We start from the raw sequence: 20,532 nt of genomic DNA, 5'->3' as shown, positions 1-20,532 counted from the left end.
AATGGTCAGCTATCCACAAAGTGACATTTCTTTTATTCAGGTGGCATGTTGCACAACATGTTACACACTACACATAAACATGTTAAACTATGCACAAATGAAAAGAAAACTAAGCTGAAACAATGGTTGTATGATTAACAATATGATTAATTTAATTGTTGCTGATGTGTATGGCATAACAGGGGAGGAGGTTCAGTGGAGATGTGGGCAACAGGCACGTTGACAATGCCTGCCCGTTCCTGTTCAGTAAGCAGTTCACTAGCCAGTAGCCTCTCGGTTAATGATCACACGCAGGTGTACATCACAGTCACTCTGTTAAGACATCAAAATGAGATCAAGCCAGGGCCCATTCATCTAGATTTTTGAAATATATGCATCATCAGTAGTTTTTAGTTAAAATATGCAATAACCAGTGAAAAGGAGCCAAATATACAAATACATATGCAACATGCAAATGCAGTTAATCTGGTCTCTAGTAATGACCATTACCTTCTAAAGTGCTGATTGTCTTTTTTACTAATAATTTTGACCGAGAAAGTGAAGAATTGGTTTTAAAATTCCGCTGAAGTCAAAGTCATTGGAGACTAATACAAGCTCAGATTAGATGAGAAGCAAATTAGCGAAGTTCTTTGAAAGGAACCATTTCAAAATTTATCTTTAAAGTGATTTAAGAAAACCACAAAAAATCAAACCATAGGAATTTGAACCTAGATCATATTGAACGTGAGACCAGTGTCTTAATCACAACCCATCACCCCTCTGTTTCTGGGTAATTTTAATATTTTTGCCACGAGGAAAAATCACTGTACCCAACAAGTAACTACAAGCAGTTATTAAATTATTACTGTCAACTACATCTTGTTACTCAGTGTGATTAAATGTATGTACAAAGAAAATAATAACAGATTTAAGATGCCCTGCTGATTATCTGATGTGGTGAAATGGCGAAAAAGAGACTGTTGCTAATGAGATACAAGGCAATGACAGCATTACAGTCCAACTGCTTTTAGTTTCTTTATTTACAGCAAAAGTTTTAAATAGGGAACCTTTAAAACAACACTGATGTTAGGTATGAAAATTTCAAGTTACCTCAAGAATGTATGGTTTCATCCTGTAATCCAATAGTATATCAAAACCCAGAAGTTCAAAGCAAGCGTATGTGTAGTCGTGACCCGGAAAACAAGCATGATAACTGTGTTTTAGGACAGGATGAGCAGCAATTATCGTCTTTATGATGACCTCATCAATGTTCTGCCAAAGTTCTTCAACATTATACTCTTTTTTCTCCAGCCATTTGTTTAAGGAAGATATCTTTCTGCAAAAATTAATGTAACAGTGTATCAGAGTGAATGACAGGAGCAGTGTAGCAAGTTATGATTGTGTTGTGACATATTAGTTTTTGTAATTGTTTTGAACAGTATGGCACTGATTCCGTTAACCTTTCTGCGGTGACAACTTATTCTGAGTACAGTAGTAGTTAACTATGCAATCACACTTTTGTAAACCAACCAGATGTGTTAATTTAGGAACTTACCTTTTGCTACCTGCTTCATCATCCACAACATAGGTACGACTGTACTTATTGACAGCATAGTTTGTCAGATGCATAAACACGTTGCTTGTATTACTAGGAGTTGGTTCTCGATACCGGCATGTTGCAAATCTGTATACCAAAATTTTTATTTCAAATATTGAGATGTTTTGACTTAAACACAATAATATGTTCAAATAAGAGAGAATTTAGGGATACAGGACGATAAATGTACATTCAAACATGCAATTTTATGTATTGTATAACATTAAAACACTGATGAAGACATGCTGTTACTCCTGGTGAGTATTAGACACAAGATGGACTGTACATACATTTATGAGTCTCTGTGGCAATGCAGGAAATTCTGTATTGATCAGACTATGAGGTGCATTCAAAAAGAAACTAGACTTTTGAAATAGCACACCAATCAGCAGAGGGAGCAAGCTGCAGTTACTGAGAACACATAGTGGCATGGTTAGAAAACAAAGCAGCACTTGCTGCATTTCACTGTGACAATTACTGAGAAAGCTATATACCCACTAAACTGAGCTAGTGCAGAAGCTGATCAGTGGATTAGTGCCAAAGTGACAAAGAAAGACCTCAAAGAACAACATGTGTATATGAAATTTTGCTACAAACTTGGCAAAACTTGCTTAGCCAAGCATATGGTGATGACTGTATGAGTCACATGCAGTGTTATGAGTGGTTTAAGCATTTTCAACAGGGCATAATGTTGGTTGGTGACAATCCCACAACTGGAAAACCTTCCACACCAACAGATGATTTGTAGAAATTGTCATTTAAAACTGCTCAAGGAGTTGCTGATGAATCCCAGAGTGCATAAAGATGCTGTGTGCAGGAAAAAGCCTGACTTGTGGGAAAACCAGGCTTGGATGTTACATCATTTTAATGCACTGGCTCATGTGTCACTCCTTGTCCATGGCCATCTAGCAAAACATCACATTCCCACTGTGCGCCATCCACCATATTCCCTGAACCTAGCCTCAGGAGACTTTTTCCTGTTTCCCAAACTTTTAAACCACATTGAAAGGACATCAGTTCCAAACCATAGAGGAGATTCAGGGTAATGCGACAAGAGACCCGTGTCCCATTCCAGAAAATGCATTTCAGGAGGCTTTCCAAAAATGGAAGAAACTATGAGTATGGTGTATTGCCAGTGGAGGGGATTATTTTGAGGGGGACAGTGCTTCAAATGTTGTACAATAAAGGTGTTATAGCAAAAGTTTGGTTTCTTTTTGAACACACCTTTCATTACAGGTGAACAATAGTGACATAGATTATTATGGTAACTGGAAAATCAACAGTTGTTGAACCTGTATAAATAAATGATACAGGATCGACTATGAAGATCCTCCTATTTCTTTGTCTTTCTGGAACAGTGTTGCTAACAGCTCATTCACAAAACTGATAATGCAATTAACAATGATAGTAGGCATAGTCTCAATAGGGTATACTATTATCTAGGTGCTGATACCAAAGTGAAGCTCAGTCTCCATGCATTCAGTGTTTTGCATTTACAACCAGTGTACTAGCTGTGCCTTATGCAGCAGTAAAGTTCACCACTTGAAGACAGACTGACTAATTTATTCATTTGTGGTACAATGTAGATAGTTTAAGGATGCCATCAGTGGTTGATAAAATGATTTTTATTGCATAACATACATAGTTATCTCATATACAGTTACATAATACACGTTCATGGAAGTAAAGTTAATATTACATGATCAATGGTATTATTTGGCTATCAGAGGCTATTTTGAACATTCATTTACAGTGTAATAAATGTTATTTAATATGTCTTTTTTAAGACTTTGGCTAAAGGTACTGGTACCATTTACATCTTTAATTTCTTGTGGTCATGTGTGGGAGTTGTGCTTGCTTGAATATGTGTGTGTTGTCTACTTTATATGAAGATCTTTCGGCAGAAGGCTCACATATTTAACAGTCTCCTTGTTGTGCCTGTCTGTGACTTTACATATCCTCTAATGATGAGTATCAGTCCATCCTTTTCATAATACTGTCCTTATTCTATCCTAGATTTTCTATTGCTTTAAAATGATATATTTGTATTTTAGGTTTGTTTTTCCTGTTTAGATGTAAACAGTGACTCACTCTGATTCCATGCTAGTGTATTGCTGTTTGTGGCATATAGATGAAAATTATTCCTAATTTACATTATATCCCAAAAGATACATCCACATGGACAGTCAGAATTTTTAGCATATTAGATAGACGAACACAATGAGCCTTACTGCTGCTATTTGTCATTATTCGCATGGTCTTTTTCTGTACCTTGAACTCAGTATGTTTGTTACTAGCACTTATTATCTAAAACTTGATCACATAACAGAGGATTGAATGTATATATTGCAATGGAACTGATCAGTGCATCTCCTTTCCCATCATGTGTTAGAGAATCTGTTAAAAATTAGTACACAACATGAGCCAATGGAATTGAAATTGTAATTCTGTATTTAATATAAATCTGATGTTACAATAAAAATGATTGTATGCTCTGTAAATAGGAATAAAGCATAAAGCAATATGAGATTAATTATTTTATGAGAAATGTAACAGTTTTTGAATTTTTGATGATTTGAAGTCAAGAATATTTAAAATTTGAATTATGATCATAGTCTACAATTATTCTGAAACATGAATTAATAGATATCTGTTTTTCTCAATAATATATTAATAAAATGTGATCTTTGGTTATATTGATTATATCAACTGTGTACCCATATCTTTGTATTAAAATCGTTATATCTCTGTTCTCGTCAAGATGCAACGTGTGTCAAGTTTTTGGCACAAAGAAGATGCACTTGTGGGTTGTTCAAGTCATCAGTGTAGTAACAAGTGCATTGTGGTGTTCACCTGATATTGAAAAAATGTATTTTAAAAGAGAACAGACAATCTTGAAAGATTTATTATTTAATTAATGTATGGAGACAGAAAATCTGAGAGCTCGTTGTGGCCACTGCAGACAGGAATCAACCAGTGAGACTGCTGTATCACAAATGAGAAGATAAGTTGACCACAATTTTACTAAAATTGCTCAAGATAATCAACTGCCCTGCCCACTCTCACGTTTGTGCTTAAAATAGCTGAACATTTTTTGATTCCAACATAAACAACATTTTTTGATTCCAACATAAACACACTTGTTGCTTGGCATGGGACAATTGACACTAATAATAATTTTTGAAGATTTTCTAGATAGTTTAATGAGGGTCAGGAATCAGTATACCCAAAATACATTGCTTTGAGACAATAAATATTACAGGCTGGAGCAAGGATTCAAAGGGCATAACAAGCTGTACATATTCTCTTTGCAAAAACCTTCACATCCTCTGTCCATTTAACCTGGCAATCTACAGTTATCCCCAAGAATTTGGTATCATTTACACATTCTAATACAGACTTGTTGACTTTTGGCCTGGGACCACTGTGTTTTTCATTCAATCAGATGTTCATAAATTTTGTCTTCTTTACACTGACAGGTTCTGGCCCTATGAGATATTCAAGACATGGATCATTGGACCACTAAATAAATAAATACATCAAAATAACTGTATAAATTTTGTGTTACTCTCTTGTCCAGTGAATATTTATGCACATCTCTGATAGCATCATTACCTTGGTGGGACCTCACCATCAATGATGTAAAATATTAGAAAACAACACTCTTTGGCAGCGAGTTTATCCTCCTCCAGGGATAATATCTTTGACTTGCTCATTTCAATGTGAACAGTTTTATGCATTTCTTTGTATGTCCATGTTCAGTAAAAAAGTGTGTGTTAGTTACATTTCCTGGAATTCTGCTTCTTCCTACGAGCATCCCCAGCTGTAATTCCCACAGTGGTGACCCTGCAGCTACTGTAACATAAAATTGTACTTTGTTGGACTATGTTTGATTTGACACTTGAGCCATCCCATGATTGCCGCATTTATGAACAAGTTGGACAAAACAGTAAATCCCAAAAGAGACTCGCATAATGTTTCCTACCACATGGATCAACCCATGTTACGTGTGAAACATAAAAGTGACATTCTATCATGTCATACCATCATCTACAACAATGATGAAAGTATGCACGAACAATGCGTAATGACTTTTGATCTCCTCTGCATTTCTAATTATGAGTTTAATCTTTCCTCACACCAATAAGACAATATTCTTCCAAGTACTACAGATTTACACAGCATCACATTACATCATTTTACCAGTCTGTACATGTTGGGCATTATCAGCTGAATCTGTCTGTAACCTCACATGGGGCACAGCTGATTTTCTCACACGAGAAGATGCTCAGGTAGCCAACTACACCGTGTGTGGTCCTAGGGATCTTGCCCACTGTTGATCTCAGAGCACAAATCCCAACACAGCTGGCAATGATCTTGCATGTGAGGGAAAATATGGAACACAAATTAGTCGTGGTTGACACACTTTTTGGTATCTTACAGCAATGACAATACATGGATGTCACAGACAACAATGACTGCTACCAGTACATTCCTGGTGCAACATGCTGTCAACAGCTATTAGCAGCTGACAGAATCTGAGCGATTATGTACACAAATGAGAGTGACGTAACTACACTCCCTGCCTCCTTATGATGGCAGTGATCTTCAGACAGCCGTGATAGCCATTTCCACAGCTGAAAATAATATTCCTTGCACAGGAAAGCTGATGCGACTGTAGCTGCATTGGTTTCACACTCATTTTGGCAAACGGGTACGTAACTGCTCCATTCCATTGTAATGGATCTGGGAGATGTGTTATTTTCTACCGGATTTGTCGATACCAAATCTAATGAGTGAGGTTGTAAATGTTTTCTTATATTTTTGTCAGAATATTTTTGTGAATTGTAAATGGCCTTATTTTAAGCTAATGTGCTTATATGTTCAAGAATGACAGCATATTGATTAATATTAGTAGATGTGATGAATAATATCAAAGAGACTGGTTACAAGTGGAAGCTTGTGTGTTGTGTGAAATGCCTTTGATGCTGGAGTCGTCTTTGACCATAGTCAGTCGGCAGTGAACACAAGGTGTGTGACGGTGGAACAATGTACAGGTCCCCGTTATAATAATTTGCAAGTGACCAGCAAAAATGAGTTATTCTACTACTTTTTTATATAAACATCAAGAAGGAAGCACATTCGGAAAAATGGTATTTGAAGCACCAAAAATGAGGCAAACGCATTGAACCAGGACATTTCTGCAGCTGACGAAAACGGCATTATGGAATCATACTTTCACTAGACGACTGAAGCCAACACAAAAAAGTCAAATATCATCTTATAAACATCCACGGAAAAGTGAGTACTGTCACAAAAGATGCTAAACCATGCAACCACCCAAACGTAAGACAAGGTCTGCAATAGTTTTTTCTGGACCACTGCACTCATTTACATCACCTAGAGCTAAAACATGGCCAAACTAGTTTTGACCCATTTCTAAGAGACAGTAGTAGGCTGTATGTGTTAGACAACACAACAAATCAACACTTCCTGATCAACACTGGCTCAGAAGTGACACCATTCCCAGAGACGAACCATCAATGGAGCTTACGATACTTCCCATTCCCAGAGACGAACCATCAATGGAGGTTACGATACTTCCCATCCAACTACACAGCACAAATTATAGTCATATCAAATTTTTTGAAACTGTCTTGCGCACTGTGGTCTGCATCAGAAATTTCCATGCGAGTTTCCGGTCACTGATGTTCGAGAACTGATCTTGGTTGCAGATTTTCTCCATTGATTTCGTCTCTTTCCAGACCTAACATGAGTTATTCTCAGAAAAACTATCAGTACCTTGTAACACTGGCAGTCTGCCATTACATCCACAGCCTGTTTGGAGTGGCCTATTCCAAGAGCACCTTCCTCCATCCCTACACAACATCTGCCTGCAACCGTTTAATGCTTTTCAGGTTCCTGACTTGGAAATATAAAAGGTGACAGGTGACAATGACTTAAGCAGAAGTGGCAAAGGAGATTCTCAAGCTACACAAGGAGAATCTAAAATTTCACACCAAAATATATTCATTAGGTAGTGAACTGGTTGCCATGCATTCTTACCTGTGGCGAATGGCATCACCATCTCGGAATACCCAGTATGAACAAGACAGCATCTCCTGTGAGTGCCACTGCCCCCCCCCCCCTCCATGTTTCCCAGACCACACATGTGACATTTTATACAGTGAGCCGCTCGATTTTGACTCACTGGTACAATCAGCAATGACTACAGAGCTGCCAGCTCTATTCTGGAGAGTGAAACAACATATCATATGACTAGGAACATCAATGTCCCAACCCCATGGCTCACTATAATTTTCACGCACCAGGCTTTAGCAGATTGTGAGTACGTCATGTTATGGGATGATACGATCAGCGCAGCACTGCACTGTATTATGATCCACATCAGGTACTAAAATGGGAAGACAACATTTTTTATATTTTACTACATGGGATGCCAGTTGTTGTCTCAGTGCATCTACTCAAACTCACCAAGATTTTACGAGAAACAAGCAGCAGACCTGATGCAGGAAGTACTCGAACTGGTGATAACTCTCATGTCACTCTGGAGCATGATAGAACATCAAACATTGACAATACTGACACTGTATTCAAGGAAGCCTTTGATGTGCAACCAATTCAAGCAAATGACATAAGCATGAAACTTATAGGTGACGTTTTCATGGCTGAAGGACAGCATAAGGAATGACAGGTTGTGACTGGTTTTATTTCCAGACAGTTCACTCACCACTACAAACTACGCAATGGCACTGAACCTGCAGCAATAAACACCATGGGCAACTGTTTCCTAATGATTACAGCTCCTAGGAAATGACTACTGTCAGGAAGCTCGCAGGCACACCTTCTCTTCTGTCACATCCAAAGAAAGCACCTTGCCACCACCACTTAATAACCTCAAGACAGCCATCCTTTTCTTCTTGCCAAACGTTATGGCCCAGGTGGGTCCTACATTGCAGCCAGCCATGGCATGACTGGTCCTGCGCAAGTGCTCAAAAATGACATCAGCAGCTGTGACATTCGGCGACCTCCATCCACCAGTGCTTCACACTGCACAGGAAGGGGAGAGAGGAGCTCTGTGAGGACCACACAATTGATGCTGCAAAATATTAGAAAAGAAGTCTCTTTTGCAGCAAGTATAGCTTCCTGCACCAACAATATCTTCGACTCACTCAGTTCCTTGTGAAAAATTATATCGGGTGCCTATATTTCTTAGTCTGTGTGTGTTTAATAATAAACTGTGTGTTAATTGCATTTACTGTTGTTCTGCTTCTTCCTGTGCGCATACTCATCTGGAATTCACAACAAGCTTTTGTTATCAACTGCATTGTTGTTTTATCTGTGATCAGCGTAGTGTTGTCATCAGCAAACAGTATTTTTTCTTAATTTTTGACACACAATGGGAAATCATTAATATAAATTAGTAAAGACCAGGCTCAATAAACTCCCCTGAGGTACATCTATATAAGTATATTTTGAGTCTAATAAGCATTTTACCAATAATCTTCTTGAAGTATGAGAAATTTGAACTTGTTGGACTCTGTTTTCTACATAACAATCAAACCACTTATTTACCACACCCCTTATTCCTAACACCTCTAGTGGTCAACAATGTCAAAAGTTTATGTTCCATAGGACCTGCTGCATACTATGTCAGTAAGTGACATATTTATAACGAGTGTCCAGACTCGCTGCTGTGTGATATTAACTTTTATTTTTTTCTATCACTACAGATCTGTTTCAGCTAAATTGCCATTATCGAATGATGTATATATTGTCAAGATGGACTGACACATATGTAACATCACTAGTTACTGTATTTTGACTGTCTTTCTAATGGGTGGTTGTAATTAAACTATCCCTATTTAACACATTATAACACGGAAACTAATTACTGTATGAGGGCCAAACTTGGTAGCATTAATGTCAAGGTCATGGGGAAGAGAAATAATGCAGAATCAATTCAATTGAAACACTTTTAATGTGATGCTACAGTACATCATACCATTACATACCGGTACCATTACTGCTATAAAAGGGGTTCAATATGGCACTCATCAGTATCCAGCAGAGTCTAAAAGCGCAGGATTTCATTCTGCACAGAAGAACAAAGCATGTCCATTGGTATGCTGGCTATCTCTCTTGATATGCTGTGCTTCAGATCAGCACATGTGTAAATGTTCACCTGGTAAACCCTGTCATTCAGATAGCCCCACAACCACAAATCACAGGGAGTGAGATCAGGTGATTGTGCTGGCCAAGCATATGGAAACGATCGGCTCATAATTCAATCCTTTCAAAATGTGTTTCAGTAAAGCAGGGAAACTTCATGAGCGATGGGCAGTGGAGTCTCATCTTGCATGAAAACTGTTGAGTTCAATGAGTCTCTCTCCTGTAGGATGGGTATGACATGCTGGCAAAGCATATTGCATTAACACTGGCCAGTCACACTACTTGTCTTTGGTTTTTGAGTGCCACCCTGTTAAAAAAAGAATTGGCCAATGATGAATGCAGCCATGAAGCCACACCATGAGGAGACATGTACACCATATAGAGAAACGTTATGCACAGTGAATGGAGGTGAAGATCCCCACACTAGGCAATTCTGTGTGTTCACCTCACCTGTCAGAGAAAAATGAGCTTCATCTGTCCATGGGATGGTCTAGGGTCAGCCCTCATCAACTTCAATCCTTGCAAGAAAGTGGAGAGTGAAGTAAACACCCTGCTGTGCATCCTGTGATGCTAGGCTGCAGCATGATATGGATGTTGTATGGATGCCATTGAGGATAGTTTGAAGCACCTTCCATACAGTGGACCATGGGATGTTCAATTTTAATTATACAGTGCGTGCACTTCCTGATGATCGGGAATTGATGCAGCATTGTCTAGCATAGTAACAGTGATTTCATCAACAACCTATGGTGCAACCAGTCATCAGCCTCATACCGGAGTGACACCCAGTTCTCCAGTTGATTTGAACTTCTTCATCATGGTCTGCACAGCAGGTGGAGAAAGAGGACCCTTCCATAATCCTTTCAGCTGGTGATATTCTCTAAATGCAGCTGCAGCATTACTGTTGTTTTGATAATATAGCTTCACCAATAATACCAAGCTCATGTTGACACATCAACAAGTGCACAGAAACGGGTCAAATGTGTGAGACTATGAACCACGATGACTGATCACTGCACCTGATGGCATAAATGGAACTGGACAGTGGCGCTGTGATGCATGGAAGTCATACTCTGGACATTAATGCTAACAAGTTTAATATTTGCATGGTTATTATCTTTCATGTTTTAACATGTTAAATAAGGAAAGTTTAATTATAACCACCTGTTATGTTTGCTGGATAAGGTGGTAATTAATTTGTTATGACAGTGTCTGTATTTTGACTGTCATTCTATATTTCTTGAATTAAGGTGGTAATTAATTTGTTATGACAGTAATTTGACAGTTTTTCAACTACTGTCAAATTACTGTCATAACAAATTAGTTACCACTCTAGTTCAGCAAATATATAATGTCAAAATACAGCTGCCAACAATGTTATATGTATGTCAGTAGTGAAAGGAAGAAAATAAAAATTAATATCACACAGCAGTGAGTCTGAACACTCCTTATAAAAAAAGTGTTAAAAGCCCTTGACAGATCTAAGAAGCAGGCAACAGCATGATGATCTTTGCCCATGTTTCAAGAACTTTCAAAAACTGTGCTATAACAGACTGTGTACTGCTCTTGCACCTGAAACTGAATTGTTCATTGTAATAAAGGTTATATTTAGTCTAATTCATCCACCTATTTTCTATGATTTTTCCTATTGTTTTAGGAATGAATGCCAATATCGAAATTGGTCGCAGTTTTCTACATTTGCTACCTCACCTATTTTGACTATAGGTAATACTTAAGCTTGTTTCTGGTAGTCGGGAAAGGAGCCAGATTTGAATGATAAATTAATTATTTTTGTTAATGGTGCTCTTTCTTTAAGGACACAAGTTGGAATTTGATCTAGATGTCCAAGAGAGGGTGCAATTGTAGACCAGCCATTGGTAGACCACATTCTATGAAACAACACTGATCATCTCGTCTCTCGGTGGGATAAATGTCTTAGTGCTTGTGGTGATTACTTTCAAATGCAACCATTCAGTGCTCCCATTGTGGTGGGTGCTCAGTTTCCATTTGACAGCTCCTTATAAGTATGTTACAGTTAATTTGTTATTCCAAGATGACAACTGCACAATGTCTGTACATTGCCTATTATCTTTAAGAAGTCGAATAGCAAATCTTATTTACTGATGAAATAAAGCTGATTTGTGCACTATCTGCTTCCATGTCATTATTGCATTCTGTTTTTTTCCATGGTCTGATTTTACTCTCAAGCAAATAAGACTGTGGAGAAACCATAGGATGTAATTAAATAAAAAAAATAAAATAAAATAAAAAAATAAAAAAAACAGTCATAAAGCAATAAAAAAAGGTTATCATAAATGAGGCTCAAATAAAGCGGATTTCTCCAGGTAACGTAGGTGGTAAAACCTCTCCTGCACCTTGCTGCATTGTTCTACAGTGTGTACTGTATGTTGAGTGTAAGACTGGCACATTTGCAAGGTATCTTGTAGACCCCAGGTGTTCTGAAATCTGTTGCAACTTTAACTGGTCTAAGTAACTTCCGATAACACTCTTAATAGAGATGGTGGCCTGAGGATTAGAGAGGTGTAGCACCCAGCAACCATGAGATTGAAGTGGGCACATCAAACGATGAATCAACATAGGCCCAGATAAGGTGATGCTGTGAGCACTAGTGACATCACAGGTGGAAGCTAGTCTGGAAGGATGTAACAGTAGCCCCTGAGACTCTGCATTCTTACATTATGTATCTCTATTTGGAGGAAATTTGGTGCAGTGTTTAATATCTGGGGATGCTGCACATCAAGAAGGCTAATTTATTGAGTTCACTAGCTTTCCTACTGGACTGCCATCATGAGAAGACTGTTCTACAATTGGCTATGGTACCCCATCACATCAGCATCACTGTCTCCATGAGCATATTTCATCATGCCAGTTTTGCATTTCTATGAGAAAGTATACACAACACTAGGCAACACCTGGCAATAAATGGGACATGCTCTTATGGCCTTGCATCTGCAACTATCAAGGATGCACACAGACTAGGACTCTGTTGATGCAGCTACAGATTCCCAGCAAATATAATCAAAGAAATGAACTATGGAGAAGCAGAAAGGGAAGTTCAGCCAAATTTAGCAAGAAAACAGTGCAGACCACAGACCTTCAGACTGCAACACATCATCTTGATGGAGACAGATGTAGTATGAGTGCAGTGTCAGCATGTATAAAGGATTTAACTTCACACCTTCCTATCGGTCATTCCTGTCTGTGAAATAACAAGTGTAACAGTGGATGAAATACAGCATGAAATGAACCACACTGTCATGAAAACAAAGCCACCACAGCACCCAACATGACCAGGGCTGAGCACACTGACTTGTGCTCACTATCCAATGATGAGGGAATTGTGGTCCTCCCTGCTGACAAGGGCAATGCAGCCATAATTATGGAATATGAAATGATATGAAGATCTGGTGCTACAGGACAAAGATACTTACCAGAAGCTCACACCAACCCACCATCGAGAATAATAAAGAGGAATGTTTGAACTTCTCAAGCGTTCTTCGGTGGAAGACAGTGTGGTCAAGATCTTCCCTCTCAGGTACCTAGACCACCTACTGCTTATGTTTTCCCAAAGATCCACAAGGATGTTATGTCCTTCTGCCTCATCATATCCATCACTGGTTCACTGATATACAAGCTAGCGATGTATATGGCCAATCTCCTCACTCCATGTGTATGACACTATGAACATCATATTAAAAACTCAGTGGAGTTAACTGTCTTTGGGACTAATAGTAAGTCATGTGGTCGAGCTATATAGGCACACTCTTAAATCTTCTTATTTTGTGTATAACAGCCAGTATTATGATCAGATGGATGGCATCTGCGATCTACTAATGGTAGCTTTGTCAAGATACGATAACTGCATAGAAGAAAGTGTTACTGCATCGCTTCAGCAAGACCTTGTGCTTGCAAATCGTTACGTAAATAAGTTAGAGGACTGATAAACAATGGAAATATGACAATTTAAAAAATGAGTGTAATGAAAACATACTGGCAATTTTCGTTTCAAACAAAACTTCTGCTAGTAGTGAACGAAATCTTTCTGATGGTATAAAATTGTCAGTAAATAGAGTGCAAAGAAAAACAGGTAATAAAGACATGACAGGACATAATGTGAACTCAAAAAATAAGACAAATGAAATTGAATCTAGATCATCTGTGTGTTCTAACGACAGAAATGTTTCTTCAAAGTGTACTATAAAACCGACGGAACGAGGGCACCTGGAGAACAACAAATATCAAGTCTGTGTATTAGGTGATAGTCATGCAAAGGGTGTGGCACAAATAATAAATGATCGGCAGTCCCAATTTAGAGTAACAGGCATTGTCAAACCTGGTGCTCCCCTTAATGAAATAGTAAATAATTGTGAAAACTTAGTTAAGACTGGAACATGCTGTGTGCTAATAGGTGGAGCAAATGACATATACAAAAATGAAAGCCAACTAGCGACAAAGGCACTTCAAACAACTCTAAAAAAGCTGTCAGGTCTAAATTTAAAGGTTCTCGTTGTAAGTGTGCCACATAGACATGATCTAATCGAGGAATCATGTATAAACAAAGAAATAAAGTCAACAAATAATAAATTCAGGAAGATCTGCTGTGCTTTTAAGTGTGCAACTTTTGTGGATGCAAACAGCTCAGTGAGAAATTATTTCACGAGGCATGGACAGCACAGGAACTATTATGGAAAAAAGATTATGGGTGAAAAGATACTAGAAGAAATAAGCTGTATAACAGTAGAAAAGTTCCCTAAAATCCCACTCCAAATGAGGGCAGAAGCAGAAGAAATGAAAAACTTAACAAGAGCAACATTTGCTGAAGCACTAAAAACATCAACATTTGCTATAGTGAATATTAAAATGTCATCAGCTGCCACAGCTAGTATAAAAAATCAATCAGCATCACCCACTTCAAGTAGGAAAAGCAACAGAAACAAGAAACCTGTGGTACAAGAGGATTTTTGGTATCCAGCCATAATGAAAACTCCAAGATAACAGTGTTAAACGAAAGGAGAAATACCATCGGTGCTCACTCCCCTGTTCTAAAGATTATGACTCTAAATGTGCAGTGCCTCAAGAACAAATATTGTGAACTTGAAATAGCAGTAACACCCAACCTGATGTTTTGTGTATTACTGAACATTGGTGTAAGGACCAAGAAATTAGCAGTATTCATATTAATCCATTTAAACTGACAAATCATTATAGTAGGAAAATTGCAAAAGGTGGTGGAGTCGGTATTTACCTTAGACAAGAGATAGAATTTAAAAAGAAGCAGAGAACTTACATATTGAAAAGTTTTTTGAAGCAGGTGCTGTCCAGCTATATGGCCTGATGAAGAAAGTCATAGTCATAACAGTGTATAGGTCACCATGTGGAAACATATGTCTTTTTTGATAAATTAGAATTGTTGCTAAATACTTTTTACAAAAAAGAAACTGTGATTATTCTTTGTGGTGATTTCAATATTAATCTTCTAGTTGAAAGTCGACAAAAAAAGGCAATTTTTGGACACATTAAAGAGTTTCAACATGTCACCACACATAAACAATTCAACTAGAATAACAAACACCTCCAATAGCCTCATAGATAACATTTTCTCAAATATTTCAGCAACTGACATAGAGGTAACAATCATAGATTTAGGATTGTCTGACCACAATGCTCTCACCATTGAAATCCCTTTAAGGTCAAAGGAAGATAAAGGTGCAAATAATAATTACAAAAGAAACTTCTCTGTGGACAGCTGTCATCAGTTCATAATTATCTTAGAAAATGAAAATTGGTAAGATGTTATGAAACAATCAAGTACAGATGAGGCATATAGCGTATTTGCGTCGATTTATATCATGAACTTTGAGATGTGTTTTCCAAAGAAACTGGCCAGAATCAAGTCTACTGGACACATAAAGTCAAGTTCTTGGATGACTCTTGGCATTAAGAAATCATGTGAAAACATGAAAAAACTGAATTCAGAATTGAGGGAGTGTACAGATACTGATTTTATAGAACATGTAAAAAGGTGTAGGAAAATATACCGCAGAGTAATTGCAAATGCAAAGTTATTAAGTAATAATGTGGAAATAAAACAGTCCAGAAATAAAACTAAAATATCATGGGAAATTGTGAGAAAAGAAAACGGGGTACCTATCAAAGACAAGGAAATTATTCTAAAAGATGAGGAGAATAAAATGGTAGATAAATATGCCATGCCTAATTATATAAACAATTACTTTTAAAATGTACTCCAGACATTAAACAGGAATTTTGGGGAGCAGATTAAGATGGAAGCACCCAAGGCAGCCAGCAGTATTATGGCAGTTCCAACAAACGAAAAGGAAGTTTTAAAAGCGATAAAAAGTCTCAAGTCCAAGATGTCAGCTGGAGTAGATGAGGTGCCAATAATATTAGTACAGAAAACAGCTAATCAAATAGCAAAACCATTGGCGCACATAGCAAACTTGTCAATGGCTGAGGGCGTGTTTGCACAAAAACTGAAAATTTCTAAAGTAATTCCCCTGTTGAAAAAGGGTGATAAACTTAAAATAGAAAACTACAGACCTTTCTCACTTCTCCCAACTTTCTCTGAGGTTTTAGAGATTCTAATGAAATACAGAGTCACACATTATCTTAATATGCACAATCTGATAAACAGTAATCAGCATGGATTTCAAGTTGGGAGGAGTACCAAAACAGCTGTACTGGAATACACAAAAGAAATAATCACTAAATTGGAAGAGGGACAAAGTGTAGTTAGGATAAATCTAGATTTATCAAAAGCCTTTGACACTGTTGGCCACAGCATACTTTTGGAAAAGCTTGAAGCTATAGGTATCAGAGGACCAGTAAAAAAGTGGTTTGAGTCTTATCTGGAAAAGAGGATGCAGGTGGTTGAAATTACAGCACGAAATATTAATCAAAAAATTAAACTAAGATCAGATCCAAGGGAGGTCACAGTAGGAGTACCCCAAGGAAGTGTATTAGGCCCCTTGCTGTTCCTCATTTACATTAATGATATTCAGGTGTCAGAGAGAAAAGCTGAAATCATATTATTTGCTGATGATACTAGTTTAATAGTTAGTGATTGAAGCAGTCATTGCACAGTACTGTGGAGCATGACCTACAAGATATACAAAAATAGTTTAGTGCTAACAAGATAACACTGAATGCAAAAACAACTAATTATGTGCAATATGGAAAAATAAGTGAACATGGTGACCTAAATCCCACCATGGAGGGCAAACAACTTGAAAGAGTACAGTGTGCAAAATTCCTGGGTATGCACATTGATGAGAAGATTAACTGGAAGGACCATGTGGTGAGCTTAGCACTAAAACTAAATTCAGCATGTTTTGTACTTAGAATAATTTCAAGAGTTTGTAGTAATGACTGTACCAGATTAGTATATTTTGGCTATTTTCAGTCCATTGCATCCTATGGGATAGTATTCTGGGGAAACTCAAATTGTCGTCTAAATGAGATTTTCAAATTACAAAAACGTGCTATTCGGATAATGACCCACAGCCCACCTCAAACACATTGTAGGCCCCTTTTTAAAGCATTGAAAATTTTAACAATTCGATCATTATAATTTCTGAAATGTCTGTTGGTGATCAAAAGAAATCAGGACAAAATGAAAACCAATACAGACTTCCATAATTACGATATACGGCAATGTAAAGACCTCCCCTCCACATACAAGCTGTAACAAGGACCCGAAGTCAGAAACATGTATGTAATCAAGGCATCACACTTTTTAATGAACTACTAAAACATATCAAAGAGCTGGAAAATGAGGATAAATTTAAAACTTTTATAAAGAACCACATGCTTGACAAATGTTATTACAGCATAAGTGGATATCTCTGCACAACTGTATAACAATATATGTTTAAGTTAATGTGACAAATGAAATTACATCAGTGCATAAGAAATTATGTTATAAAAACACTTATTAGTTGTATATTGTATTAAACATAAGATAGATTAATATGAATTCAGCACAGATAAAAAATTTTGTAAAAATATTATATAGTTGTTAAAATGTACCCTGACAAATCCTATATCACAAATGTGATAAATAAATAAATAAATAAATTACAATAGAAAACCCATTAGCTCCAGCTGTTGCAAACCTGTTGAAGAATAATTTTGAGGATATTGCATTAAACACAGCACCATTAGTCTAATAGTTTCTTCTGATATGTTGATGACACTTTTGTTGTGGCCCCATGGACACGAGAAACTTGATGATTTCTTGCAACATCTCCAAAATATTAATGGTAACATCCGAGTCAGTGTGGAGGTTGAAAGAGATAGTGCATTGCTCTAACAGTGACTACAGAAAACATACTCACACTGATCTGTACTTGCATTCCATCAGCTATATCATGAGGGACAGTAGAGACAGTAGAGTGTGTGTGTGTGTGTGTGTGTGTGTGTGTGTGTGCATGTGCGCGTGCGTGTGAACTGCAAGCAAATGGATACAAAAATTACACAAAAATAATTTCCAAAAGTAGAAAAATTGTCACCAAATAATGAAAATGTTATCCAACAGAATAAAAAAATAGTACATACTGGTATGGTAGTTAACAAAATATAGAAAAATCCTCATCGAAGAAAGGAAAAAAAGTGGCCCACTTAAGAAAAAAGGTTCAGTAGTTACACAGTGAAGAATGGTCACTAAATAGACAATAAACGACATCAAACAAAGGAAGGGGACAGCTAAAAAGACAGAAAAAGTTTGTTATGTACAAAAACAAGGTCAATGAATATGAAGAAAATCACTAAAGATGTAAAAAAAGCACCCAACGATGAAAGAAGGTAAACAACAGCTGCACATGGGCAAATTGACTGCTGAAACAATGTGTGAAAAGTAGACTGTAAAACTGAAAGAAGGGACAGTTGTTAAACATACATTAATATTCTAAAAAACATATACGAATGCAAGGAAATGGAGGAAGATACTAGATACATGTAGAAGAAGAAGAAGAAGAAGAAGAAGACGATTGATGATGATGTTTGGTTTGTGGGGCGCTCAACTGCGTGGTTATCAGCGCCCGTACAATTACCCAATCTTTGCTCAGTCCAATTTCGCCACTTTCCTGGATGATGATGAAATGATGAGGACAACACAAACACCCAGTCATCTCGAGGCAGGTGAAAATCCCTGACCCCGCCGGGAATCGAACCCGGAAAGAAGAAGACGTAGAAGAATGGATGATGATAAACAGTAGCTACAGAAAGCAAAAAAGATCATTTAACAAAGGAAGATGATCACTAAATACAGGAAAAACGTTTGCTAAATAAGGCAAAACTGTACCTGAACACAGAAAAAGGTTGCTAAACATGGAAAAATGATCTCTGAACTTGAAAAGATCACTGAAGAAATAGAAGGATTGCCAAATGATGAAAAATATGGCCAATTCACAGATAACGCACAGACAGAAGACAAGAAAACGTGGTACCAAATAGTTGGTTAATTGTCACTAGGGTAAATTATACTGTCAGAACTAATATATATGACACACAACTGCTGGCCACTAAGGCCTACACTTAGCTTCAGGAGGCTTCATCTTTGTCTACCCCAGCCATGAGTTCAGTCTTTGGTTCTCGGTGGGGTGGGTCACAGTAAGTGCTCTCACCTCCACTCATAATGTGTGACTGATGTGTATGATATTAATTACAACAACCACAAAATACAGTAGAAGTCTGTTATACTGCAGTCCAATAAACCATGGACACGAATATAACAATATATAAAGTATGTGCCCCAAAATAAAATATCATTTATGAATGATTTTTGCACACTCATAAGGAGAGATCCCCAGCAGTGCAATCGATTTTTTGAAACTATCCATATAGTGATGTAGATTAAGATCCCAGGTATCACACACTGCAGTCATTCACCCTGGTGGGTTCTCTTTTACTAGTAACTGACAAATTATTCAGAATTTTGAGTGGCAGTAGTATTAAAAAAGGTGCCTGATGTAGTCCAGTTGTGTGGTGTAATAAACAGCATAACAGCATGGCATGCAGGAGGTTGTGGGTTTGAATCATGTCATGTCAACTACATTTTTTTTAATTTTTAAATCTTTATCGAAATTACTTCCATCACTACTTTTATCCAATTAATTGGTTTATATGTAATTTTTTATTTCTATTCCTTTGTCACATCATTTTAATCAGTGAACTTCTTCATTTGTTTCATTTTTCCTTTATATTATTTTTTTTTTCAATTGGAATCCTTGTGAATATGAATTTAATTATATTTATCTATAATAATATTCAATTATTTGAAAATTCGAATCTCTAAGTCAAAAAACAAAAGACAAAGTAATCTATTTATATTTGTGCAACAGCGTGAAAAATTTATTTTTTTACAGATCTGCATTTTTTGCATGGTAATCGTCATACAGACATTTAAAACTAACCTTAATACCTATCACACTTTAGAAAAAATAACACAGATAAAAATTTAAATGAACGACAGGTTTATAAGTAAAACAAAACACAAGCAAAATAAGAAACAGATATAATGAACACAATAATGTGGATAAAAACAGGTTGACAAAACAAAAGAAATTAAATTGAAATTAATTCATAAAATTAATTAAAAACACATGAACATAGATCTCAAGTGGAGAAAGAATGACACAAAGAAAAAAGACAGCAAATGAAGTTGACACTATATGACAGAGGAATGGAATTAAAATTTTTTATTTAAAGTTATTAATTGAATA

The 20,532-nt window shown here is 36.9% G+C and overlaps 1 protein-coding gene across 1 annotated transcript in view; it reads right to left on the bottom strand.

The window, feature by feature from the left end:
* LOC126094980 (tubulin polyglutamylase ttll6) overlaps positions 1-20,532 on the bottom strand; it is a 274,712-nt gene that overhangs the window by 156,584 nt on the left and 97,596 nt on the right. The window contains exons 7-8 of the mRNA XM_049909635.1: positions 1,535-1,663; positions 1,090-1,315 (exon numbers count right to left, since the gene is read on the bottom strand). Coding sequence (XP_049765592.1) covers positions 1,090-1,315; positions 1,535-1,663 — 355 coding nt within the window. The remainder of the gene's footprint in view (positions 1-1,089; positions 1,316-1,534; positions 1,664-20,532) is intronic.

This window comes from Schistocerca cancellata, chromosome 8 (genome assembly GCF_023864275.1).
Source record: "Schistocerca cancellata isolate TAMUIC-IGC-003103 chromosome 8, iqSchCanc2.1, whole genome shotgun sequence".
Taxonomy (NCBI): Eukaryota; Metazoa; Arthropoda; class Insecta; order Orthoptera; family Acrididae; genus Schistocerca; species Schistocerca cancellata.
This window is presented reverse-complemented; position numbering and strand designations above follow the sequence as displayed.